We start from the raw sequence: 26,196 nt of genomic DNA, 5'->3' as shown, positions 1-26,196 counted from the left end.
TAAAATCTGTTCCTCCAAGATACATTTTTATTTTTTTTTTTTTTAAATCACACTGAGACACGGTTCCTGGATGCAAGAACATGTGACCTGTTCTAAATAAAGGATATTTTCCACTTCTTGCACAACTGGAACAGATATAAGCGGTAGCTTGAACAAACTGCATTGCAGAACCCAACCAGAATATAAAACACTTGAATAAGATCCATAAATAGCAGTAATATGAAAAGACTACCTCCAATAAGGCACAAACTCAATGTTAAGCCTAATGTAATCAAGTTCAAATTCAATCACGCTGCAAAGTTCATTTACAAAATTAAATTTGATCATCTGCAGGCTAAGGCACTAGGGCACTTTAGAAGCGTCCTCTTTGGCTCCAGAGCAAGCACACATTTCAAAACCATGTGTCTATTTGGTGAAATTAATATCTCCTCAACAATCATTGTGTATTGAAAGGGAAGCTTTAACTAAATCATGAATTCAGTGCTGAGCACCAGATAAGAGGAAAAAAACAAAAAGGAATGCTTTACAGAGGATCCTAACTGGAAAGAGATGAGACACCAGCTGATATAAGTAAAATATTAAAGGTTTGCACAAAGAAAAAGCTCTTTGGACAGCAGGAATGACGAGAATTTTATAAAGACATCACTGCTTTAATAATGACAAACTCTACATCTCAATGTTATTGCTCATAAAACAAAAATAAGCTTCCTAAGAAACTACCACGCAAATTAAATGCATTTCCTAATATTTTCTTCCACTAAAAATACTTCAGTAACTGCATCATTTGGGTGCCTTTTAACCAGTCTGAAAATACAGGCAACTAAAAAGGGCACAAATAGCAGTAATTTATCTGCAGGTTTTATTAAGAGCATGGCAGTAAATTACAACAGCTGACAATAATTTGCCGGTGCTTGCAATATGGCACAGACCATCTAAATGGACACACACTGCAGACAACAAAAAAAATACGGAGAAAATCAATTTAATATAGAAAATCTTGCTGCATTTGCCACACCTGGGTTGGTTCAGAGTGTCCTGTGCAATGGAAGGCTGTACAGCCTTTACCTCCAGATACGAGTTTGACATCCAAAACATTGCCAAACGTTTTCAAGAATCCACATTTGAGATGTAACTCGAGCCTCCAGCACCCTGCTGACTGCGTGCAGACACGTCAGGATCTGTGTTTACTTTTGGTAATAAAACTCCATCGATTTCATTGTACATTGCTTGTACCAGGAAATAAATCCTATTTGCTTGCTCATTACATAAACACATACATATTTAAGTATATGTACTTGTAAATTAAAACCATCATACTTTGTGAATATGGCAAGAGAGGAATAAAACATGAAAATGAGGGGAGAAAAAAATAGATCTCATTGTCCCACTGGGTAGCCTGAAAGCCCATTTTCTTCCCACAGAGAAAAGTGACTCTGGAGAAACCAAAGCAACTGAAACATCATCTCAGTTTTCAAAGACATTCGACCATGGCAAATTCCAGAGCTCCCATGAATGTAGGTATTACTTTGCCCAAGGATCTAAGTTCTCATGAGTCGGGAGGGTTTGGGAAGTATGGGTTTGACTGATCTATCTCAGCCCCATGTATCTTCTCCACCCCCTGTGATTAAAGCTTTTTGCTGGGCTTACATTTTAACTTGGCCTCTAGCATTCAATTGTGGCTTGGCCTAAGTTAGTACAGTATTTACTGCAAAAAGCTTTTATTATTGGACCCCTTGCGGCTTTGGATTGCAGACCTGAATTATGAAACAGGGATGGAGTAACTGCGAGGGCACACTGGAGAGGAGAAATCTTTAACTGGATGTCACATATTGGAAAACAAGCACTCTGGGAGGAAGCAAATAGGAGAGTTTCACTCAGAGAAGGACAGCAGTATCAGCAAGGCTCAGTTAAACTGGTCAACAAACCTGTTTCTTCTTGGTTCAGAGCACTGACATTCTTACCTATTTCTGAGCAGGATGAAATTTTCTCTGTACTCATAATTTCAGCTGCTCTGAGTGAGCCAAGGATGCTTCTCAACTCCTATGGCTAAAAAGACCAGAGAAAGCCCTGAATGTTGCTAGGAAATCAGCAGTTCTCACCAGGGAAAAGAGCAGATTGCTGTTTAGGCTCAGCTCCTCACATCAGCTCTGGTTTGCCTGCTCCCCAGGCACCCTTCCAGAGCCAGGCCGTGGAGATGGTAAGAAAGCAATTCCCATGGCCACAGTCCCACAACTACACCACACTGACCTGCTGCTATTCCACTCACTGCTATGCAATTACTCCTGATTTACATCCACAGGAGAAAGCGGCAGGGCGATGCTGATACCCTCGATAATCATCAGTCAGACTGGTTCCAGGCCTGAGCAAAGCTGAAGGACTACAGAAGTCCTCTGAGAGATACGATCATGAAACAAACAGGTTTGTGAGCAACTTCTGCCTCCTGTTATCGTCAAGTTTTATCAGCCTGGCTCCAGGGACAGGTTTATACGGACCTGGCAGGGCCCCTGACTCCTTTTTGCATCTTCATCTCCCACAATACCAGCAAGACAGCTGAGACTCTCCCTCGAGGTACGAGCTGTACGTGAGCTGGGCAGGCTCCACACTGAGGTTAACGTGTCACTCCACTATCTGCCAGAAAAACCATGGATTGTTTATTCCACCCTCGGGGCTCCCTCTTCTCATACACATGGGGACATGTGGAGGGACATGAGGCAGACTGGGAAAAACTGGTCACTCCTCCAAAAAGCTGTCCTGGAAACATCAGGGTAGATGTTGGTCTGAGGCACCAGCAGGATGTTAAGATGACAGACCCCTTTAAACCCAAAGGGTGGGCAGGGCTGCCTCTGCAGGAATATCAGGTAAGGACAAAATGGGGAAACTCGCTCCAGGGACGTTTGAAGTGACAATATTTAGAAGCCAGTAAAATACTCCAGTGCTTCATTAGAGAGTTTATTCACTTCTCCCTGAGAGAGGTGAACAACGCAAGGCTGCATTTGGGTCCCAAAGCATCAAATCACAGGGATTAAAAGCAGTTGCAGCATCTGTGCAAGGTCATATGCAGACCTGCCACCTAAGCTCCAGTGCAGACCTGCTATCCATGCTCACACCAGGAGAGCACAGACAAACTGCTGACTCCAGAGAGGACAACCACAAAGAGACAACTCCTGCACACCAGTTAGGACACACAGCTGGTACAAACAAGGCTACTGGGCCACAGCACAGTAGTCATGTCTGCTGCACTCCACTGGCAACACGAAACCCAAAGCTCTGTTTGTCACTCAGCTGCTTCCATCACAGCTGGAACCCATCAGTGCTGCTGAACCCCATCTGCTCCGCGCATTAGCCTGGCTCACAGATAATTACCTGGGTAATGGCAGTTTCCCTGCAAAACCATAGGGAGCAAAGGAGTGCTGGCAAGTTCAGTTTGGCTGGATGGCCTGTCAGGCTGTACAGCACCACCACGACCTGCACCATTTCTGAGCAGTACCAGGGGTTCACAGCGAGGCAGGGCTGCCGTGAAGACAGGCCGCAGGAGGTGGCCCCACGTATGTCAGCACTTGTGATACCAACAGAATTTTAAACACCTTTCACTACAAACCTTCAGCGTTTCTGAAACATTCAGAAAATGATCAAAAAGTCGTTTATTTACTTTGAAGTTTGTCTGACAGGCTGTACAACCCAAACTCACTCTAGCACTTTTTGGTTTTTTTAATATTTACATTCTTATTTATTTTTCCTCTACACACAGATGCACGAAGAGCAGTTTTCAAAAGGAAAACGTGAACACAAGAGACAGGCTATCAACGAACCTGATTACAAACACCATACACCCGCAGCAATGACCTTATATTCACCAGAGTGCTGCTAAGGAGAGTGCTGAGATGAAATGGAGGGTTCCTTGAATGAAAAAAACAGAGGCAGAAACGTGCCATAGCTGACAAGGTGGTTGCTCGAGGCGCGGGAGAGCACTGACTTTCTTTTTCCAGCAGCAGGACGAACAACGGGTCACTAACGGCCCACAAGGCAGGGAAATACACACAGACCGTCTTATTTCCCTTTACAGGGCATATCTACGCGATGCAGCCGCTCCAGATAAGCAAACAGAGTCAACTTCAGGGAAAAACCACTCTAGGAAGAAACTGACCTACCTAGCAAAAGTTTCCAGCCCCCGAGCAACTGAAAGTAACAAGCCCGCTCTCAGGCTCAAACAAACAAACAAACAAAAAAATAAAAAAACCCCAACCCCAAACAAACAAACAAAAACCAACAACATAAAACCACACACAGAAAAAACCCAAACCCAACGGGTCAAGAACAACCTTAGACGCTACAAGACCTTGCAGCTACACGCCCGGGGGGGGTTCTCGGCCGCGGCGCTCACCGGGGCAGGCGCGGCCCCGGCCTCGCCCCCGCTGCCGGCGGGGCTGCCCCGGGTGACAGCCGGGCCCGCACGGCCAACAATGCCCTTTACATAACGCGGGCCCGGCCCGCCCTCCGCCAACAACGCCGCTATTATGGCAGGGAGCGCCCGGCGGCCGCCCCGCTACGCAGCGCCGGCCGCGGAGATGCTCCGCGCACGGCGGCGACCCGCGCCCCCACCTGCTCTTGAGGGGCTGGCTCTTCAGCTCGTAGTACGTCTTGGGCTCCTCGTGGAACTCCTCGCCCACCTCGAAGTCCGGCACGATCCCCGACTCCGCCTGCATCGTCGCCGCGGCCGCTGCGAGAGGGAGAGACGGGGAGGTTACGGCTGCGGCGCCGAGCGAGCCCCGCCGCGCCGCCCGCCCCGCTCCGCCGGCTCGGCTCGCACACGGCGCCGCCCGCCCCGCCTTGGGACTTGTAGTCCGCCCCGGGGCCGGCCCGGCCGCCTCCGCCCGCCGCGCACTACAAGTCCCGCCGCGCCGCGCCGCGGGGGCAGGGCCGGGCCGGGCCGGCGCTGTCAGCCGGAGCGCGGGGCCGCCCCGTCCATCCCGCCCCGTGCCCGGCCCATCGCCAGCGCCCGGCCCGGCCCGGCCCTGCGCGCCACCTGCCGCCCCCTCCCTGCGCCGCCCCGCCCCCGCCGTGACGTCACGCGGCTCTGACGGCACAGGTGCCGCGCGTGACGTCACGCTGCCCGCAGCCCCCTCAGCGGCGGCGGTCGGGGATTCGCCCTCCGCAAAGCGCTGCGGGTGTCCCTAAAATCACAGAGTCATGGGGTGGCTACAGTCGGAGGGGACCTTTAAAGCCCATCTGGTTCACCCTTTGCCACGGGCAGGGACGCCTCCCACTAGCCCGGGTTGCTCCGTCCAGCCTGGCCTTGGACACTTCCAGGGATGCGGCAGCCGCAGCTTCTCTGTGCCAGTGCCTCCCCACCCTCGCTGGGATCAACGTCATCCTCGTGTACGATCCAAACCTGCTTTCTCGTAGTTTGAATCCGTTCTCCCTGGTCCTGTCACTACAGACTCTCGTAACGAGTCCCTCTCTGTCTTTCTTGTAGGCTCCCTTCAGGTACTGGAAGGGACCAGCACAAAGGGCTCTTCATCTCCACTTGGGAATAGCCAGCACAGGCAGCAGGTGTCCAGCTGCAAACTGCAAAAATATTCCTGTACAGCTGCAGATCCAGGAATCAGCCTTGCCAGGAGTTCAGTTAGAGGAGAGGGTGTGATGGGTTTGAATGCCCACAGCAGAGATCAAGTGGTGATAGAGCGTGGGACTTTTATTGTAACTTACTCTGACGGGTACAAAAGCAGTAACTGTTTGCATCCCCGGACTTTGCACTTCTCCAATTAAGTTCCCAGCACAAGAATTGACAGCTCGAAGTGGCTTCCTTTGAACTTTATCTGCCTTTATAAAGAGTCCAAAGCTCATAAACCTGGCAAAGAAAGGTTCCGTGAAATGAAACATTTGAAGCCCGCTGGGCTTCAGTTATTTCCAGCAGAAATGTTTTAATGCCACCTCATCCTTCCAGTTTGTCTCCTGGCATGTTTGGGACACTAAGAGCAGAAAATCTCAGAAGATGGAGGTGGGAAGAGCCTCAGCCACACACCATTGTACCCACACAGGAGCCAGTCCCAGGGAGAGCCAAAGAGGGAGGGCTGGGTGGGAGGGTGGCAAGAAGGTTTCAGCACGGGAGAATTTGGATGGTGTCAGGGATCAGAGATGTCCTGTGCCTGCTCAGCCCCTGTGAGCGATGGTGTTGGTCCTTCTGTGGGTTCAAAGACCCTGGAGGTGCAGGATCCCATTCAGAACTTGTTACATCATCCTGTTTGGCCTCTGTTGTTTTCTTCAGTATGGGGGGTTGGTGCTGCAGGTAGATGGATTTCAGGAGTGGGGCTCTGTCCCTGTGCTCTTGAGGGGACTTCTGTCAGCACTGACTGTGACTCAGGACATCTCTGACCTCCCTTTACAACACGGAGGGCAAGAAACCTTCCTCAGCTCTGTCCTGTCCCCTTACCTGCTGTGACATTAGGATGATAGGGACCCCTCACAGTACAGAAATTCCATAGAGAATCTCATTCACAGCATTTTCCCAGAGCTTTGACCTCACTTAAGGAAGTCATAGCACAGCTCAGAGCCCTGGGACATTTGAGGATGCTGTTGATAACTTATAGCTAATAATTCTGGTGCCATCATATCATAGCTAAAATCACGCCACTCGTGGTGTGCCAGTGGAACACCAGTAACTCTAGCACACCAGATAAACCAGAAAAAGTGTCTTTTCCGCACATCCTTTTCCTCCATCACAGCTGCCAAAGCTGCTCAGTGCTGCAGCAGGGACTGCTCACACCTGCGCAGCCAGGACGCCTGCTCATTTCAGGCAATGTGAGATTTGATAAAATAAACCCAAGAATTTTGGCTTGCTTCAGAAATTTAAGTCTCAGATTATTATGCAGCTGCCAAACTCCAAGCAATGACTTAATAGCAAGAGTAATTACTTTAATGAATCAGATACAACAAATTGGATAATGCCCTGAAGAATGTTCTTTTGAGCCCACATTGGCAGATGGCTGGGAAGGCTCAACAGAGGAGTAGGCTTGCTAACAGTGCTTTGGGGGGAAAAAAAGGCAACCAACAAACAATTAAAAACAACTTAGAATAAACCCACTGCTAAGCTACATTTACAGCCTGAGCCTCTGTGGGTTAGGGGGTGTTGCTGAGGAACTGTGTTTTCACAAGTGGGGAAATCACTCCATGATTTGATGAAGGCAGTAAACAGCAGGACTCATCTCTTTGCAATGATTTTGCTGCTATTTTTCCAGGTGTAAAAATGAGATATTCTCTTCTGCTGTTCAAAATGTACAGCTTATGAGCCTTCAGCTCTGTTTTAATTATAGCGCTAGTTCTAAAGAGCAAAGATCTTATGCAAATACATATCCCAGGCTGTGCTGCTTCACTTAAGATACCACAGCTTCAGCAGGAGCTGTGTGTACAGTTCCCAGGGGGAAAGGAACCTGGTTTACTTCTCATCAGACCACGAATCTTTTGTTTCTATCTTGCAACCTCTGTGCAATGCAAACTTTTATCTGGTGTTCAGATCAAGGCAATTTCTCATTGCACTTGGGCTAACTGGGACCTTGACACTGCTGAGTCATACAAAGTGTTCTATTCATAATAGATGTCATCCGTGTTTATAATGTCATTTTAGAGTTCATTTTTCAGGGTGAGAGAACAATACTTCCACTGTGCCTAAGCAGGATACTAATTCATAAGCATACCCCGAAACAAAAACGGTGCTTAAAAATGAATGTTATTATGCCAATATTGCAATTAAATTGCTAAAATGAGAATTGAATTAAATTGACCCCCAAATACACATCAGGTAAAATTTAAAATGAAATTACTATTGCGTTGCTGCAGGGTTCAGATTTCTGTAAAGTTACTCTCTGTTGCTGGAATTCTGCACAGTTCTGTTGATTGCTTTCCAGTTATGAAAGTCAAACTGCTTTAGGGAGGTGAGCGAGAACAATTATCCAGTTTAACAGAGTGAAAAACAAAAGACGGAAGGGTCGTTTGTCAAACATCAAATCAGTGGCAGAACGTGAACTTCAATCTAGCATTCACATCATGGGCATAACCCTACTAAGACTCTTACTAAGAAGTATTTCTGTAGAATTGTCACTCCAAAAAGAGCAATGGCCTAGAAGCAAGTCCCAAACACTCTCTGGGAGGTAAAGCCAGGTTTCATATGGGATAGATTTGTATTCATATTTTGGGCTCACTGGGAATGCTCAGCTTGTTTTTTTTAGTGCTTGAAAGCAAGTCCTTGAAAGCAATGTCCTTTCCAGAGTTGGACATTAACCCAGCAATAAAGGCAGGCTCAGTGTTTATGTGACACTTCTGTGTCATTTTTCACCCAAACTAACACAACCCCCTCAAAAAACATGAGCCCCTGGGCTCCCCAGTGCCATGTAGACACTGGGTCAGCATTGTTCAGTTTTTTTTCAAATGATGGGTCTGATTTTGCTAAAGCCATTAAATATGTTCAGCATATTGGGCAAATTCTCCTTTTTAGAGTGGATTCTCATCACAACTGAGGAAGAAGCACGACGGTTCAAGAGACTGACAGACTTTGGTTGTGCAGCTCCTGAGAAAAGGTTTATCAGGAGGCACAGCTCTTCCTCATTCTGAACCAACATTTCCTGTGATTTCAGCAATGATTTTCAGATACCCTGGGGTACAAAATTTAATGTGCAGCAAGCACATTGAGCACAGCTGCTACATTTTGCCCCCATTACCCTGATTTGTAGTATCCTCACTTACAATTCTCGTAATTTGTATTTTTCTTCTTCTTGCCTACAACTACCATTTAAAATGATTCTCCCATCAGTAATGTTACTCCAACCACAGTCTGGGGATCTCTAGTTGACAGCAGGGAGCAACAACATAGATTGATATCTCTATAAGTAGGCAAAAAATTGACACACAACTCAGCAGAGTTCCCAGTTTGCAAGAATTCCCCCGCACCAACTATTTGTGCATTCATGTGAAGAGGAAAGGAAGCAGTCAATGCTGCTATTCAAAATAAAAAATAAACAGACATGTGATTTAATTTTGAAGAAAGTTCCCAGACTTTTGCATTCATACTCTGCATTGTACACTGTGAAATTCGTGAAGAGAATGCAATTTACCCCTGCAGACTAAAAGACAAGAAGTTGTTATCGTTCTTTATCTCCCTACAAGGCAGAAGACTCGGTAAAAGCTTTCACTATTGAGTATGAAAGAAAGGGGGCATTTAAGTGAGAGCTTCCAGTAGCATGGAGAGATTTTGTGGAGTCTCACAGGAACATCTCTGTCCCGTTTCTTTGCTCCACCAAGCACATATAATGGCAGTTAAAATCTCCCATCTCCAATACCTCATTCCTTGTCCCAGTTCCTTTTTCTCCAGACACACTGGAGACCCCCAGCCTGTCACCCATCTCTTTCCTTCCCCAGCTGCCACCCCATCTCTTTGCCCAGGCAAGACACATTTTCCCTCTTTTGGACTTATCTCCCTCCACCTCCCAGTGATACCCACATACTTGTATTTAATCACAGTTTCTGCCTACCCTGACTGCTTTTTGAGCTTTTTCTCCTATCAGGTACAATTTTCACTCTTTCTGCTTTCAAATCAAGGGTTTCCTTTTCCCCACTCAGGAAAATAAACCAAACAATCTCCTCTCAGCTCCCTACAGACAGGACCTCAGAAGTGTAACAGACGGGAAATCCTGCTTCCATTTAGGGTGGAAAAATGCCTGAGAGGGATGAACCTCATGGAAATTTAACTGCTGCTTTGCTGTGCATATGCCAGGTACAGTTGTGCAAGCAATTATCATTTAACCTGATTGTCACAAGAGCAGCACGTGACATATCTCTGACATATGTGAAAACCAGCAGCCACATACAGTGAGATAATTTTTCCAAGCTTTGTCAGTTTTCATGCAGGACTTTGCTAGACAGCCAGAAAGAACCAGATGTTTTGAGAAGGAATCCAAAAATCATTTTATGAGTGAGAACAACAGGCCAGCTAACCCATGTCACAGCAGGACAGCCCTGCTCTCCACAGCCTGCCCCACGCAAGATGCTATTGCCAGGTCTAATAATTTCCCTGCAAAGTTTGCATTTGCTTCTCTTAGAAAAAAGTTCGGAGTTTTCAGACTGAAAATGGGCCCCTTTGTTACATGAATACACCAGGAGAAATAAGGAGAATTCGTATTTTAAAATATAGCTTCTAAGAATGTGTCATCAGTTTGGAACAAAGTCTGAAACCCTGTCAGTCCCAGGGTGGTTTTATCAGCAGAACTGAAGGAGATTAATTCTACAGCTGGGGCTCCCAAACGAATTATGTTACTCTAATGAATCATTCACTAATTCCTGGTCCTCCCTTTCTTCATCTCTGCAATATTTGGATAGGTAACGGAAGAATTCAAGGAGGAACTGGGCAATCTCTCGTGTTCAATATCCTTGTTTTGATTTTCACATGTTCCCCTTTCCAGATGCTAACTCATGACACTGGTTAGCAACAGCAGTGGTGGCACAAACAGAAGCTGGAAGAGCAATGTCATTCTGACTTGGCTTTAGGGCAAAAAATAAAATAAAATAAAAAAAAAAAAAAAAAAAGAAAAAAAAAAGCCTAGACTAGGATTAAGTCATTCCCTTTGGTTCTTCATCAAAAGAATTGCCTTCATGATTTCCACGCCAGAGACTGAGCCTGGTGCTCAAGGCAGATGTTCCTGGGTCAAACAGAGGGTGTGGGGCGGTCACAGCTGCCTCTGCAGGGAGGAATGGTCAGTCCTCCGTGGTTTGGGGAGGTACTCAGGGACAGGACTTGCAGGATGGAGAGGAGAGTCTGAGCACTCTTGCCTTCAGTCCCTGGCCTGGGGAGCAGGGTCTGACAGGCTCTGAACTGGGCTTCCAGCCAGTAACACCCAGTCACCTCGGAAGCGGTGACTGTGCATTTGCAAGGGGAGAAGGAAGGACTTGACCTTTTCTTTGAGTGGAAGCTGAGGTTCTCCTGAGCTAGAACAGCTCTAAGAACGACTGCCTTGAGAGAGACAAATCCAAGGACAAGAACAGGGTCAGAAGAGCTGGCAGCAGACTGCGGGGGCATCCTGGGGACCAGAGCATTTTTCCTCCTGTGGGAAATCATTTGGATCTTGCTTCTCGAGGGAGGGAGGTTCATCCTGCTGAGCTCTCTGTGGGCAGGGAAGGCAGAGGCTCAGAAGAAGCCAGAGCTGGTAACACTGACTGGCACTCAGACAGGGCCATGGACAGGCTGGGAACAAAGGCTGGAAACTCAGTAAACCTCTGTGGAGTAAAGTTTGTGAGACCAAACCTCAGCTGGCCAACACGGCATTGCAAATCCAGTTAATTAAACTGGTGCAAAGGCCAGAGCAGACACAGATAAACCAGGTTAAACTCTCACTTATGCTGATTTAATGTAATTCAGTACAGCATCAGTGGTAGTTAAACTGATTAGAGAGTTAACTGGTTTAAATACATTTGCCCTAAGTACCGGCGCTGGTTTAACTGGACTGCTTTAAAGTGAATGCAGACCTCTGCCAAAATTCCCCTGTTGTATTTAAACCAGTACAACCTGTAGAGACATGTAAGAAACTGCTTTTAACCAGGAGCAAAGAGCACTGAGAGCAGGGGACTTGGCCCAGCAGCCCTGGCCTCCTCAGCTTTCCTGAGAAAAGGAGCCATCATCACGTCAACAACACTCAGGTCTACATTTGCTTCCAAAAATCCTGTTATAAAAGGTGAGACTAAAATCACAGCCTGTGATACAATCTCAAATTAGAGAGAAGGTGTTTGTTTCCTTTCCCACTGTCTAATAATAATTTTGAATGGAAAAAGCAAAGATTTTTTCAGTGGAAACTTTCTCAGGCTTTCTATTTCTATAGTCTCCCATGAATGATTCCTGTGCTTTATGTGTCTTTTGAGATATTTCATTACAAGCACTATCTGAAGAGAGCAAGACTTTTTTAACACTAGAAATATGAATATTAGTAGTCACAATGAGTTCAAATACCAAAACTTTCATATTTCTGCTTTCCAACAGACCTTTACACACACATCATGAAACAAAAACCCTCCTCAAATGTCTTCAATTACTCACTCACCTGAAATCAGAATACCAAATGTTATTCTAATAAATTCTAAAATATTCTGCACCCAAAGTCAGAGTCCCTTTTTCCCCCTCATCTACTGTATTTCTACGTTTCTATGTCACCACCTAAAGAGTTTGTCTTCAAACAAAACTAAGCAGCGAGAGAATCATAAATCCAAAGCAAAATAAAAAAGTCTTTAGTACATAAATCCTGCTGAGGCTTGTGGGGTTTTTGAAGCAGAGCATTTAAAGGATAAAGGCCAATTTGCTGAGTTTTTTGTGTTACCTTTCACACTCTTGGATGTACAAAAAGGATGCCTTCAGCTAGCAAGAGATTGTGGCAAGTATTTTAAATCCATATTATACAGAGGTAATTGGTAGCATCAAGGGCCAAAACTATATATAGCTGAGATCAAAACTGCCCATATGAAAAAAAAAAAAAAAAAGCTTCCCAAAACTCTTCTTGAGTGATCATTAAATGCTTTGCTCAGAATGTGTGCCTACTTTGGATCCCCACAGGGATGTAATACTATTTTTTCCCCCTTATTGTCTCAGCAGGCTGCCATTTGATCCGAACAGGCTTTGTAAGGCTGTGATGTCATTGCCTCCATCTACCTGGAAAGGATAATTTGCCAGAGGATTCTTTTTTCTCTAACGAGGCTTCATTAAGAAAAGGGCAGTTAAATGCCAGATAGCCCAACCCAACATGCTGAATGTGAATCCATTGGGCCCGTGTCCTGCTGGTCAAGAAATGCCACTCAGCTGTGAGGAAGGGAAAGGATATCCATTCCCTTAGTGCAAATCCAGGGAGGAGTTAAAATGTTTACTTCAAATATGTGTGCACAAGAAGCAAAAAAAATGAGGTAGTTTACCCAGTAAAATGCCTTTGTGGTTTTGCCCCTCTGTTTGCATCCCTCCATCAACTGTTCCCCCACACTTCCCTCAGCCCTGTGTTCATCCAGCTGGCATTCCCATCAGTGCCAGCCTGTGAGGAGACTGGGAAAATGCTCTGGGAGGAGCATCAATGTCCCCAGACACAGAGCCCAGCCGTGTGCAGTGCATGCTTCAACCACCCACTGCTTCTTTTCATTTTGTCAGGCCCTTGGGGAGCACCAATGCCCCTTTCTGTGTCGGGAGAGCTGATATAGAATAGCACAGCCTGGACCAGACTGTACAGAGCTCAGTGACCAAGTACATGAGCAGACACACAGCTTAGCCCTCCACACCCTGCCCGATGATGTAGTGCATGAGAGCAGGGTACTCAAACTGCTTCAGATGGCCTCAGTTATTTGGCAGAGCAGCTTTCGTGGGTATGGCTGAAGTGAGCTGACTCCTCTCCAAGGAGCTCGTCAGTCAGCAAGCCAGAGCTGGAGCTCATGTCTGCTTTCCCAGCAGTTAATGCCATTACTGGGGTAAAATGAAATGAAAAGTACACTCTGTACAGCTGTGGGAAACACCCTCTAGTGATATCTATGGAAAGTCATTGCACAGCAGGCCTTGAGGCGAAGTTATTTGCAGCACAAAGGCCTTGCTCAGCAGCCAGTCAAGCCTCCTGGATGGGTTGAGTCTAGAGTAGCCAAAGTTACCTGAAATCCACCTTCCCATGCCCACCTGGGCTGTCCTTGCTACAGACCTCTTTGCTTGTGGCATCCAAGCAGTGCAGAGCAGCTTTGAGTATTAAGGAACCCAGTAGTGGCATCACATTCCTGTCTGCATCCAGCTAATTAGTCTGATTGTTGTCAGAACCTCCAGAAATCTTTTAAATTTCAATAGAGGCAAAGAGGAGGCTACATGTTGTGGTGCACAGATGCTCTGATATGCACCAGTGGGAGTTCCTGTATTGGTTAGACCTGATCCTTATCAGGGAGAGGTATTTCTGAAGTAGATTATTCTGTCTGGAGCTGATAAAGCCTATCTCACCTAATTTTCCCCAACAGTGGCTGGATTTACTGGAACCAGGGGTGTATTGGGGACTACAAGTACAGCAGGATCAGAGCTCAAGGTGTGTGGAAAGCCTGGAGAAGGTGTTATCCAAGCCAAGGAATTCAAGTCCTGCTTCTTATGAAGAGTTAAATTTTGCTCTATTCATGCCAGGTGATTACAAGGCACCTCAATACCTGTCTGTCCTTTCACGGAAAATCATCTTCCTCCCCATGAAGAGGGGGTTTTAAGGTTTTTAAGCAGCTGCATTTCTCATTCACTCTAAGTGCAAAAAGCACTAAAGACACTGTGATGTCCTTGCTGAGGACAACCTTGATGTATTTTGCTGAGATATAATCAAATAACATGATAGAGACTGATTCTCACAACCCCCTCAAGAGCAATGCACCCAAAGTCAGTTATCACCTCTGGAATAAGGGTTTCTTTGGGAAAGGGATGTTTCTGTTTGAGGCATGAAAGCCCTCAGGTTTCTGCTACCAGAAATTGCCAAACCATGGAGCAAGCAGCACAGAGTCCTCTGTCCCTGCCCTGGTGTGAGCATTAGAGAGGTCAGGGCAGCTGAGTGCTGCTCTGAAAGGCCAAGGAAGGGCCACCCATTGGTGACACTAACTTGTCTCAGGCAGAAAATAAAAATACATTATTTATAATTTCTTATACACATTATTAGCAGATGCAGCACAAGGTGCAGTCACTGGCACTTCCCTGTATCCTAAGTGTTCATCAACTTTTCCTTGATGTTAGCAAGTCTATTAATAAAGTGTTGCAGGCAATCAGAACTGCTCCACCAGCCTGGGAGGGGAGTGCTGGTGACACCGTGTTCCAGCTGAAAGTCATGTAAAATCCTCTGTACCTTTTTCTGAGAGGCACTGTCATCAGCAGCAAATGTAAATGTGCAATCACAGCACCTTGTAATTAATGGCAAGTTGCAGGCCCCGTTAGCACTGCAGCTCCTCTTCCACTGGTGGTGAGTGAACAAGATCCTTGCCCAGCTTGGGCATCATCAGTAAAATTCAGCACATCCAAGTGTAAGGAATAAAAGATGTCACCCTGTGCTGACCTTCCCAGGTCTGCTGTGCCCCTGCTAAAGCCAGCAGTCCCTGAGCTCCCTGGTGATGGAGAGGGCTCTGCCCTGGACCTCAGCAGCAGGGTGATGCCTTTGGTGACTGCAGGCACATCTGAAACCCCACGTCAGCACCCTGGGGAGATGCTGTCTGAGCTCATTGCAGCGTTAATACGGGAAAGATCATGTAGGCCTCATTAAAAAATAGTTTTGTTCTTGAGTCTGTCTTATTTTTCAAAGCACCCAGGAGACAACAGAGCCACCACATTTCCTCTTACACTCGATCTTCTGATGGGGGGCCTGAAGTACTTACTGCCAGATGTTGCCCTGTTCTCATACAAAGAGTGTGACACAGGCATCACAGCCACGCTTGCCTGTGATGTCAGTGCCCACAGCAGCCAGGAGAACATCACAGGGGCAGCTAACAGGGGCATACATGCAAGATCCTATATTTTAGATACAGCGTTTTTGTCCTAAACACCCCTTGCCTAAACCACCAAGCATCGAGCTGCCTCTGCTCAGCATCACACCACCCCCGTGTTTATTCTTTGTCATCTTTCTTGCCCATGCATCATGCTATTGGTGACAGGTGTATCACTTGAAGTGAAAAACTAAGTGTGGAAAAAACAAATATCTATTTCATTTATCCAAATTCTGGCCTGGATTTCTGTAAGATTTTTTAGAAAATTGCATTATTGTTGTGAAGAGATAAGCATGTTAATGCTGCGCTGTTGTGTATATCAACGGTCTCTCCTACACTCAGCACGGAGAAATATTTCACCACAAGTAATGACATTCTGTTCCCATTCCAGCTTTGCCCACATCCTCAGATCTCCATGCAGCTGCAGCACAAGAAATCAGAAACCAGGGACATCCAGAGCAGAGGAGGGCAAGGAGTGCTTGCTGACAGGTCTGGGTGTGCACCCACAGCTTCCCATGCTCCCAACTCGTTTGATTGTCCCTTCCTTTGCTATGTCAATAAAGCCAAGGAAAAATCCACCTGAAAAATGCTTCAGCAGCACAACCAGCTGCTGTCAGGTTTTAGACCCATCAAAAGCTTGCAGGGAACCTTCCAGTACCAAACCAGAACAAACCAGCTAACAAAATACGAGGAGTCTTCAAAGACTGGGAGACAAAAGGACCTCCTGGTCTGATGTCAATGGATTGAAGATGCTAAGCAAGGTCCTAAGGACCTCTGTGTGTTCCTTCAGTCAGAGAAAACCCTGTATCTCTCCTCTGCTAGAAAGGGGACATGAAAAATGAGAAGGAAGCAGGGGGAATTCCAGAGAACTGAGTCGAGGAGCAGAGAGAAAACAGTTTGTTGGATGTCTGGCATGCACCTGACTGACATTTCACTCTTAAAAATGCTCCCAGTAGATAAATTCAGATAAAGGGGCAGAAGTCTTATGATTCAAACACGTGTTGAATAAGAAACCACATAAATGAAAATATCAAGGATTCACTGACTGATGAAGCAATGAGCTCTATTCTGTAAACATATTTTCAAAGGAAAATCATGTGCCTTGTCTAAAAAAAAAAAGTTACTTTCTTTTGGCAAAGCCCTATGAGAGTTCAGTGAGCCACATCCAGTTACTCTCAGTGGCATCTGAAGCTTGCTTTAGGCTGCTTTAATGTCTTAAGGATCTATTTATTCTAGCAATATTGTCACATTCTGCCCGTTGAGTGTCACCTTGTGACCCAGCAGGACACCAGAGACAAGAGGGCTCCCAGGCAGAGTCGTGGGGTGGCTGGACCTTGTGCCACCTGGGAAGCTCTGAGCATGGGCTGCTGTTCCTGCTGGCTCTGAGCTGCAGTCGGAAAGTCAGGCAGGAAAGTCCTTCCAAACGGTTGCTCATCCCCCAAAATTAGGTCACTAAGGGGGAAGAAATGTCCCTGAAGACTGTAACAGTGAGAAGCTTCCTACGTGAATTACGTGGGACTGGCAGCGTCTACGAATGCCACTCAAAGCACCCTCCCACCTCCGGGAGTCTATGGAGAGGGCAGAGGCAATGGGATTTTTCCATTCTCTTAAAAAAGTTTTTCCTTTCACCCGTTCCCAGCTCCTCTGAAACTCTTCGGAGTGGGATTTCTTGAAATACCTGTGGGCTGAGTGCCAGAGGAGCCCAAAATCTGTGGTGTTGGGGTGTGCCTGCAGTTGAGAGTTGCCATACTTGGCTGCCCAACATCTCTGCCCTGGGGGCTGTGGAGGTGCATGGACCATTCTGCACAATGGGTCCAAGATGTCAAGCAGCTCTTTTGTGATGGCTTTTCTACAGAGTCAACCCAGGAAGCCATAAATGCGCTCCTTAAAACCATCCATAAAGCAGCAAAACTAATCATTGCAATGCACTTGACACTTTTCCAGCCCTCAAGCTGGTTGCCATGCTCTGAGCTGCCAGTATGGGCACTTCCAAGCAGCAATTCAGGTACAACGAGGTCTATAAAGCCGATTTTTTGCACACATTGCTTCTCCTAGCTTCCAAGATCAGTCAACAGAACCCAGAAAATGACAGGAAGGAAATCGGTTCAGAACAGAGGAAAAGAACTCTTCCCAATTAAAATCACTGAAACGCTCTTGTTTTTTGGCTCTGTGGAAATGCCAACACAACCATGAGGGCATTTATCTGGAATTTTGCATTGGTGTGCAAGTATTCCTGGACTTGCAAACCAGAGGACTCTGAAGAGCCGTGTACACCCCGCCACACACGTACAGCTGCTTACTCATGTTGAGTATTGGTGTCTGCCATGAGTAGTCCTGTTGTAACCAGTGACTGCTTCCTCACAGAGGTACTGCTCAGCATGAATAGGAGCATCACGGCTTGAGAGAGGGTGAAGGTGTGCAATGAAACCTGGTTGGCATCACTGGCAACCAACTTGCTCTCAGTGTGGGGCTAATTAAGATGTCCCAGTCATCCTCAGGACATTATTTTATTCTTTTTCAAGGACACCGCTCTCCTTGAAGGGTCTTAAAACCCATGGAAGGCATCCTGCAGCCAGGTGCCATCACTCCAGTCTGCATCCACAGACACTTTAAGTCTGTTTTCCCTACAGGTGTAATCCCAAACAGTCCAAAACACACAGGCACTGGAGGACATCAGCTGACTAAAATCAAAAGTGCTGTATCTCAACCATCTGTTAAAAAATGTGGGACCATTGACTCATTAGTTTCATCTAACTCTACCAGCACAATAAAAAAAAAAACACACGCCTTCTGGAGAACAATATCAACATGTGTGGGAGGATATCATCTCTGCAACACAGGGTGGGATGTTGTAGTTAAGAACAACTCTCTGAACTCTATCAGGTCAGAGCTGCAGTAGATTGGCAGCATTGCCACAGCTTTATTGGGGTCTGGGTCAGTCTCTTCCCTGGAAATGGGATTTGGGTCCTCTCTTCGACTGGGGATCTGATGGTACAAAACCAGGTGGGAGTTTGTCTGCTTTTACCACTCTATTTTAGAGCAGTTTTTAAGCAATTCATCTTTAAGCTGAAATTACTCAAAACTAGCAAAAAGAAGATGTAAGCAGCAGCCTCTCCCACCCCCCTGTTGGGCTGTCCCTGTCTCATCTGGCGAGTCCCGATTATCTGGGATTGCAGTAATTCTGGGGGATTACTCACAGGCCAACCACAGCCACTTGCAACAACTTTTCCAGACCAGGAGGAGTGAAAGCTGGCGAATATCTGTTTAGCAGAGTGTGCTTCATTTCAGGGGAGCTGCTCAAGAAAACATGAATAACGAGGGCAATCAGCCCTCAGCCAAGTTCAACCTTTGAAAGCTGAAGTCTCCTGCTCATGAGCTCACCATGCTCTGCTGAGCAAGTGGAAGGGAAACATTTTCTCTCTCCAGCGTGACTTGAAGAAAGGAAGTTGTGTGGGCAGAAGCACCGAGGTGACTCTAAATACAGTGATGTCTCCTTCCCTGGCACTCAGGCTTGAGAGCACTTACTTCCTTCCAGTTGGGGAAATTTCAGCGGCAAGATGTATGGGGGAGAACATTCAATACCTCCTGCTCTGGAGACATTTATTTCTACAGCCAATTACGACTCCAGCCATGAAGGTTTTATTGCTACCTCTCATGCAGATTATTTATTGTAACTTCCTTTTTTGAGTAGGCTGTTTATTTTTAAGCAAGCCTTGTTACATTTTTCACTAGATTACTAATAGCCACGTGCTCTGGCTGCTGAAGCTGAATAAGCTGATGTAACTGTAGGTCAGGATCTTAGCTCCTTCCTTAGCCTGTCCCCAAAATAAATATAGAGGATGAACTTGGGGCTTTCTCTAAGAGGCCTGTGTACCTTCCACTTGGAGGATGAGGTAGAGCCCTGCTTCCAGCACAGCCATCAGGGGTGGGATGAGATAGGTGGGACTGAGATTGAAGTAAAACTTCTACCTATCATCAACAGGGTTAAGGCAGAACTTTGCATTTAAAATTACTTTTGCAGCAGCCCTTTATTTATGATGCAGCTCTTTAATCTAACAGTAATTTAGGAAATTCTCATCCCAGCTTTGGCCACTGCTTTCCAAAGCCCCAGCAGAAGGCTGAGTGCCATCTCTGGCTCAGCCAGTGGCACGATATTGTAGTGGGCATCCAAGCACTCTCCTGGTTTTGGGGTGCTTTGGGGTTCCTTGACCCATGTCACACAGGCAAGGCCTTGCTGGACCATCTCAAAGCTCCTCCCCACCAGTGTCCTTCACCCACCAGATTTTTTATCCTGCTGGGAGTTTCTGGCAGCATTTTTGCGTTTTGCTGGTTTTCTTTTTTGTTGTTGTTGTTGTTTGTGTGGCTAGAAATGAGGAAATAAAATTGCTCTGGGTTTCCTGAACATGCCTTCCTCTCATGAGAGGAGCTTACTGGAAACACGCATTCCTGGAGAGGCCAAACAGCCCTGGGCTGCCCTTGCTGGGTGCAGAGCAAGCCTTGTTGGAAAACAGATGCAACAGCCAGGCTGCTTGGGGTGTCTGCTTACACTCCTCTGTGCTTTGCTCTTGGGCATTGAGCAAGATGGAGCAGGGCCAAGGGCCCCAGAGCATCACCAGCTTCAGTCAGACCATCCTGCCATGCCCAGGGGAGCTCCCTCAAAATGCCTCATCTGCTCATCATCTGCCAAGGACCTGGCAGTGAACACCTCCACTCCTCCCACAGAAAAGATTTCTCAAGGACAGAATATAGACCTACGAGCAATTTTTAGGTTATTCATGTTTCCAGGTCCCTGAAGTAAACAGCCCCTGTTCAACACCATTTCCACAGTATTTCCAGTTGCTGAGATCAGTTCAAGATGTGGTACCCAAATTTTCAGGTGATTGGTGCATCTGTCTGGCACCTCCTATAAGTTTATTGAAAAATAAATTTGTTCTCTGCTGTTCCAAGTAAAGATTTACTGGGATGAGTACACTCTGAATTCCCCTGAAGCCAAAGTTTTGGGATGGGCTTCGAAACCAATATGCTTTGGATCAAGCCTTCAGCACATTGCTCAATTTTCCATTCTTTGCAGGAAAACAGTTTACCAATTACAGGGTGGAAAAGGGCAACAGAGAGGTTTCCAAACAGCTCTCACAGCAGTGTCAGTCCTTGCATTTAATGACCTCACCAAGTGCCACTACCATCCCAAAACTGCTGTGTCCTACAGCTCTCAGATACAGAGGTCACAGCTGAACTTCCTCCTCTTCTGAGATTAAATCAGAGGCTTTGACCAACTTCTATAATTAGGGAAGGCTTACTTCCCCTGACTCCTTTCCATTTGAAACACCTCAAAGGCTCTGTGGAAACCTGACTTTTCTCACTTTAGCCAGGCAGATTTGCATTCGAGTTTGTGTTTCTCTCGGAGCACCAGCTGAGCCCACTGCTGTTCACTGAGGAGCACGGGCGCTCCTGCGCTGAGCAACTTGAGCCTGATGTTTGTGTGATTTGCAGCGCGGTCTGCAGTCGGCATCTAAGCCCTGAAATCCACATTTAATTCCCGATCCTGCCGTTCTGGGCCATCTGCAGCAGATGGTGCTGCTGACTCGCTGGGAGCCAGCAGTGCTTCCATCCTGCCCGGAGATCCAGGCACTCACTGGATACTGGGGAAAGAGCCCAGGGCGCACCTCCCACCTTCTTTGTGCTTGTCACCCTGCCCAGCACCAGCTACACCCCTGCAAGTCTCCAACTAGAAAGCAGGCTGGGCTCAGGTAGGTTTTAGGACAAGTCGATGAAAATACGTGCAACAGTTTATTTGCTAAAGCTCCAGATGCATTTTGGGAACAAAACAAATAAAATTTGCATAGATGTAAGTGCACCTAGGGTCTTACCCAAAATCAAATAATTACTTCTGTCCTAACTCCAGTTCCCAGTCAGAGATTCTGCCCTGTGCTTGTTCCTAAATTCATTAGGGCACATCCTTTCTGTCAAAGCAGGGATTGAGGTCTTTCAGAAATGCTACAAGAGAGGCTGATTTTCTGTCTGACACTCCCTGAGCTGAATCCCTGCCCTTGGGAGGGGATGGGCTGGGTATCCATAATGTCCTGGTTTTGGCTGGGATAGAGTTATATGTTCTCCCAAGCAGTTGGTACAGTGCTGTGTTTTGGATTTAGGATGAGAACAACATTGGTAACACACGGGTGGTTTAGTCGCTGCTGAGCAGGGCTGACACAGAGTTGGGGACTTTTCAGCTTCTCATGCTTTGCCAGTGAGCAGGAACACAAAGAGCAGGCACAGCTGACCCAAACAGGCCAAAGGGATGTTCCAAACCAGGGATTGTTACACTCCATACACAAACTGGGAGCCACTGATCACTGCTCAGAAATGGGCTGGTTATTGGTCAGTGGGTGGTGAGCAATTGTACTTTGAGTGATTGAGTTTTATTCCTCTCTCTCCTCTTCATTACTATTATTATAAATATTAATATTTTTTGCCAACTCCATCACCCTGAGATCAGACCATGTCCTGGGACAGCTGCAGCTTCCATAGAACTGACAATAGCTTATTTTCCCAAGCTCAAATAGAAATACCCAAAATGGCTCTATGATTTTTCACCAAATCAATATCTGAGAGCATAAATTCCTCACCACATAAAGCAACATATCAGCTCTAAATAATAAATGAGGGAGAAGTGTGCAGCTGGTTTAGAAAGACCGAAGAGACCAAGCATTACATCATTTACTGTCTGTTGTTAAATTTGTAAAAAGCCTTACCTTACAACCAATCTGCAAATCCCACTTTCTGTGGTGTAACTCCAAACTCGGAATGGCTGTCTCATGTCCTCGGAGATCTGCAACAAACATGTGAAATATGGTCTTTTAAATTAGCCAGCTCCAGTACTCCAGCAACCAAGTCTCATCCCAGGCTGGTCCCCTCCACCAAAGTGTCTGGCACAAGGTTAATTTGAGCAAGTCTCTGAACATAATTATGTGTGTACATTTATGTAAATTCACCATCACGTATGGCATCATCTGGTAGCATAACACAGCTTAGCTGAAGTACCTCTGCCACCCCACTGCATCTTCCACTTCTAGAAGGAAAGGATGGCTTAAGGGTGGCTTTGGGGAATATTTCTCTCCCCTCCTAACTACCAGGACAGCAGCTTAGGGCCGTTAAATTATTTTGTGCTCAAGTTTCCCAGCAGACTGCTGGGAAGCCCTACAGATCCGGCCAAGCTTCTATCAGCTGGACCAGGCACAGCATTCCTCTATCCACTGCCCACTCCCTGCTCTTTTAGGCCAGCACATCTTGGGCAGAGAGGCAGGATCTTAGAAACAATGTTCCTAAGTTATCTAGATTTCCAGGGAGCAGATACAGTCTGTAACATGTGGTTTGAAGCTCCCGGAGAGTGAATGCACACTGTGGAGCAGTGATTGAATATGCCTGCTGCAGTTTACTGTTTCCAAAGCTGATGATTTCTGCATCACTTTCTGGACGGCTTTAAAGCTGTCAGGTGCAGAGTCAATGATGTTCAGTCTTATGAGCTGCTTTCCCTACCATGGACTCCAAAACAGACCAGTCTACATTTCCAGAACAAAGACAGAATGACAGACAGAGCATGAAAATTCTCATTTGGGGTGAAGATTTGCTGGATTTCTTTCCAGCGCAGCAAACCCATCTGTGTTCTGATCCATGCACTGAATAAGGGTCTCACTGAAGTGCAGTGAGGCTTTTTGCCTGTGCAAAGCACCCTCAGCACAGGAGATTCAGTCAGCACTGACTGATGAACAGGGAGTTGCTCTGACATAGCAGGATTTAGGAAGAATATTTTCCATGCCTGGTATTATTTTGATCTATGTTGCTAAATCACTTTCCCCTCTCACCCTCACTGATCAGAAGATAGCGAAGGGCACAAAAGCAGAAGGCTTGGTACTGCTGCTCATGCTTGTTACTTTCCTTTTGCAGACTCTGAATTTACAGCCTAAACCAGGAGAAAGGTTTTGCTACTTCATCAAAAAATGGTCATAGAATGTGTTTGACTTTGAAAGGACCTTGAAGATCATCTTGTTCTACCCCTCCTGCCATGGGCAGGGACACCTTCCAATCTTCCAGGTTGCTCCAAGCCCCATCCAGCCTGGCCTTTGACCCTTCCAGGCATGGTGCAGCCACAGCTTCTCTGGGCAACCTGTGCCAGAGCCTCAGCACCCTCACAGCAAAGAATTTCTTCTCAATATCCCATCTAACCCTTCCCTCTGCCAGTTTAAAGCCATTCCTCCTTTCCCTATCACTCCCTCCTAGAGCTCTCTTGGTGGCCTGTGCTCTCCTGCATGATTCCTTGTGGCTTAGCAGGTCAGGGATAAGTGATTATCCCCATCTTCCACTGCTCTGCCATTGATCACCACGTGTTAGCACAGCCATTATCTGGAAGCAGGAAGGTCTGAGCCCCCATCATTAACCAGGTTGTTGGATTTGGGGTCTGGGGAGACAAATCCAGGTGCCTCAGCTGTGCCAGCCTGGCAGGGACAGTCAAGCAGGGCAGGGCAGCCTTTCTCCCCAGCACAGATGCTGTTTTCACACATCCACCCTGAAATACGGAGGAGCCACAAGCAGGGAAAGTAAATGTGAGCCCTCCTGTGAGCGTTATTTGAGAGCAGTGACTTCAATATTTAAAGCATCCCTGGCTGCAGGTGCAGCACGCTGGAGTTATCAACATTTCCCATGTTAGACAGCGAGCTGGTGCTGACCCCAAGGCTTAAATTAGTAACAAGATTACTCAGAGAAAAGTAATGTTCTGAAAACCTTTATGGGACAAGGAAATGTGCCAAAAGTAAGCTTGGCCAGTGTACTTAATAGAGAGAAACCCATTTGTTTCTTTTTGAGAACCTAATTAAATTTCCCATGAATTCATTTGTAATAACAGCGATAAGCACCATATATGGAAATCTTCAATGAGCCCTTAGCAAGGTAATTTCCTGAATTTAGCTTATATCTTCATAATGTTCAAAGCCAGCTAGGCTCTGAAGTACAGCTGGTGTGCATTATTCCACTCTGAGTAGGAGGGTGTGGATGGACCAAGTAAAATGAATTACTTTGGTGCTTTGACACAGAGTTTTATTGCCTGTGGAATGATGCTTGATCATATTCAGGGGAGCACCAAGTAGAGAGTTAACATGATTGCCTCTGTTTAACAAAGAAGCTTTTGGGAGGGCAGTGCACATGCCTTACACACTCCAACACTCTCCTCCAGTGCTCCTTGGCCCTCAGTCAGTAACCAGGAGGGGACCAAGCCACCTGGAATCCAACAGGACAACCTGGAAGCTCTCCTGTGCTCTCTGTACCCTTCTAAGTTCCAAGAGAAGGAAGTTCAGAGTGGGAAGAGCCTTCTTATCAAGGGATTCACACACCCAATTTACAACCCTACCTGCTCCTCAGGCTTTTTTCTGTGCTTCACAAGCACAAACATGGTTAAAAAATCATAAGTGTCAAAGAAGAAATGGTCATTGCTGGTTAAGGCTGATGGTGAGAGCAAGTCTCCTTCCCTTATACAGAGGATAGAAGGAGCTTTCACCACCAGCTCCGTGTGTGTGCACTCAGAGCCCAAGTGCTAATTACAGCAGCTGTAATTAAAATCTTGGACAAGATTTCTAAAACCTTAACCTCCCTACCATTGGTTTTGGATGGCAGTTGTATAAATATTGAATAAATATTCCAGTCCTTACAGAGGCAGGGTAAGTCACAGTACAAAGAGACATCGGGGGGATCTTGGGACGTGAACCTGACACCAAGTGGGTGACAGCAGCCGTGGCATACCAGGTATGCAGCTGCTCTTTGGAAGTACCACAGGAATGCTGGGGAAGAGCGAGAGGAGAGTCCAGAGAAGAAAATCCCAGAGTGGACGTATGCTGGAGAGGATGCTGGTGTTCCCCCTCACAGCCCAGGCAGGGCAGGGCACTGCAACTAACACAGAAACAGAGCTCCTGCTCAGTGCCCACAGCAGCCCAGGGATAAAGGAAAACACATTTAAGTCACTGGACTCATGCTCATAGATTTCAGTGAGCTCCAAGTGGAAAGGGTGTCAAGGAATCCTCCCAGGGACTAACCCTATGCTCAACAACGCCAGCTACCAGAGTTCCCACACCTCAGAAGAAAGTGATGTTATATTTTCCATCATTAATATACAATAACAAACCCTCTGCTCGCTGGGAAGCTTCCTAAGCTCCCACAGTGACTGGGCTCAAAAGCTAAAGGCCTGGCAGCACAGCCCCTTCATCCATAATCTCCTTTTTACAGTTAAGCCAACACTCCTCATGTGGTAACACAGCTGCCTCAGGGGTTGGCTTACAGGTCAATACCTTCTCAGAAGGGGGATCCCAGCTGGATCTTCTCTCTTCCTGACTCATCTGCTCCTCCTGAGGAGCAATGCAGCATGCTGAGACTTCCAGGGGTGTTTATGCTACAGGAAACTGCAGCTCAGCAGTGAACCCCTCCCAAGCACTGTCAGACAGCCTAGGGAGAGCTCTGCCCCCCTGCTGCCTGCCTAAATACCCTGCCCTCAGCACCAGCCAGGGAGAGCACACAGCATCTTCTCATTAACCCTCTAATCATTCCATTAGGTTTGGTATGTCCCAGCTTTCCAGAGATGCCGTGGCCTTGATTATCCCACCTGCTCCAGCGGTGTTATTCTGCTCTGAGAAGCCCAGGGAGAGCCCTGTGATGATGGGTGTGGATCTGCTA

At 46.6% G+C, this 26,196-nt stretch overlaps 1 protein-coding gene across 2 annotated transcripts in view; it reads right to left on the bottom strand.

Annotated features, from left to right (window-relative positions):
* MITF (melanocyte inducing transcription factor) overlaps positions 1 to 25,957 on the bottom strand; it is a 122,435-nt gene extending 96,478 nt beyond the window's left edge. Inside the window, exons 1-3 of one of the 2 annotated variants that reach the window (XM_040075888.1) lie at positions 25,815 to 25,957; positions 22,236 to 22,312; positions 4,600 to 4,717 (exon numbers count right to left, since the gene is read on the bottom strand). In XM_040075888.1, coding sequence (XP_039931822.1) covers positions 4,600 to 4,703 — 104 coding nt within the window. In that variant the 5' untranslated portion in view covers positions 4,704 to 4,717; positions 22,236 to 22,312; positions 25,815 to 25,957. Of the gene's footprint in view, positions 1 to 4,599; positions 4,786 to 22,235; positions 22,313 to 25,814 lie in introns of those variants that run through there. The other variant, XM_040075891.2, reaches the window with a different exon arrangement.
* Positions 25,958 to 26,196: the final 239 nt, after the last annotated feature.

The sequence above is a fragment of the Hirundo rustica genome, chromosome 12, assembly GCF_015227805.2.
Source record: "Hirundo rustica isolate bHirRus1 chromosome 12, bHirRus1.pri.v3, whole genome shotgun sequence".
In the NCBI taxonomy this organism is placed as follows: Eukaryota; Metazoa; Chordata; class Aves; order Passeriformes; family Hirundinidae; genus Hirundo; species Hirundo rustica.
Note: the sequence above shows the minus strand (reverse complement) of the source record. Positions and strands in the feature narration are given on the sequence as shown.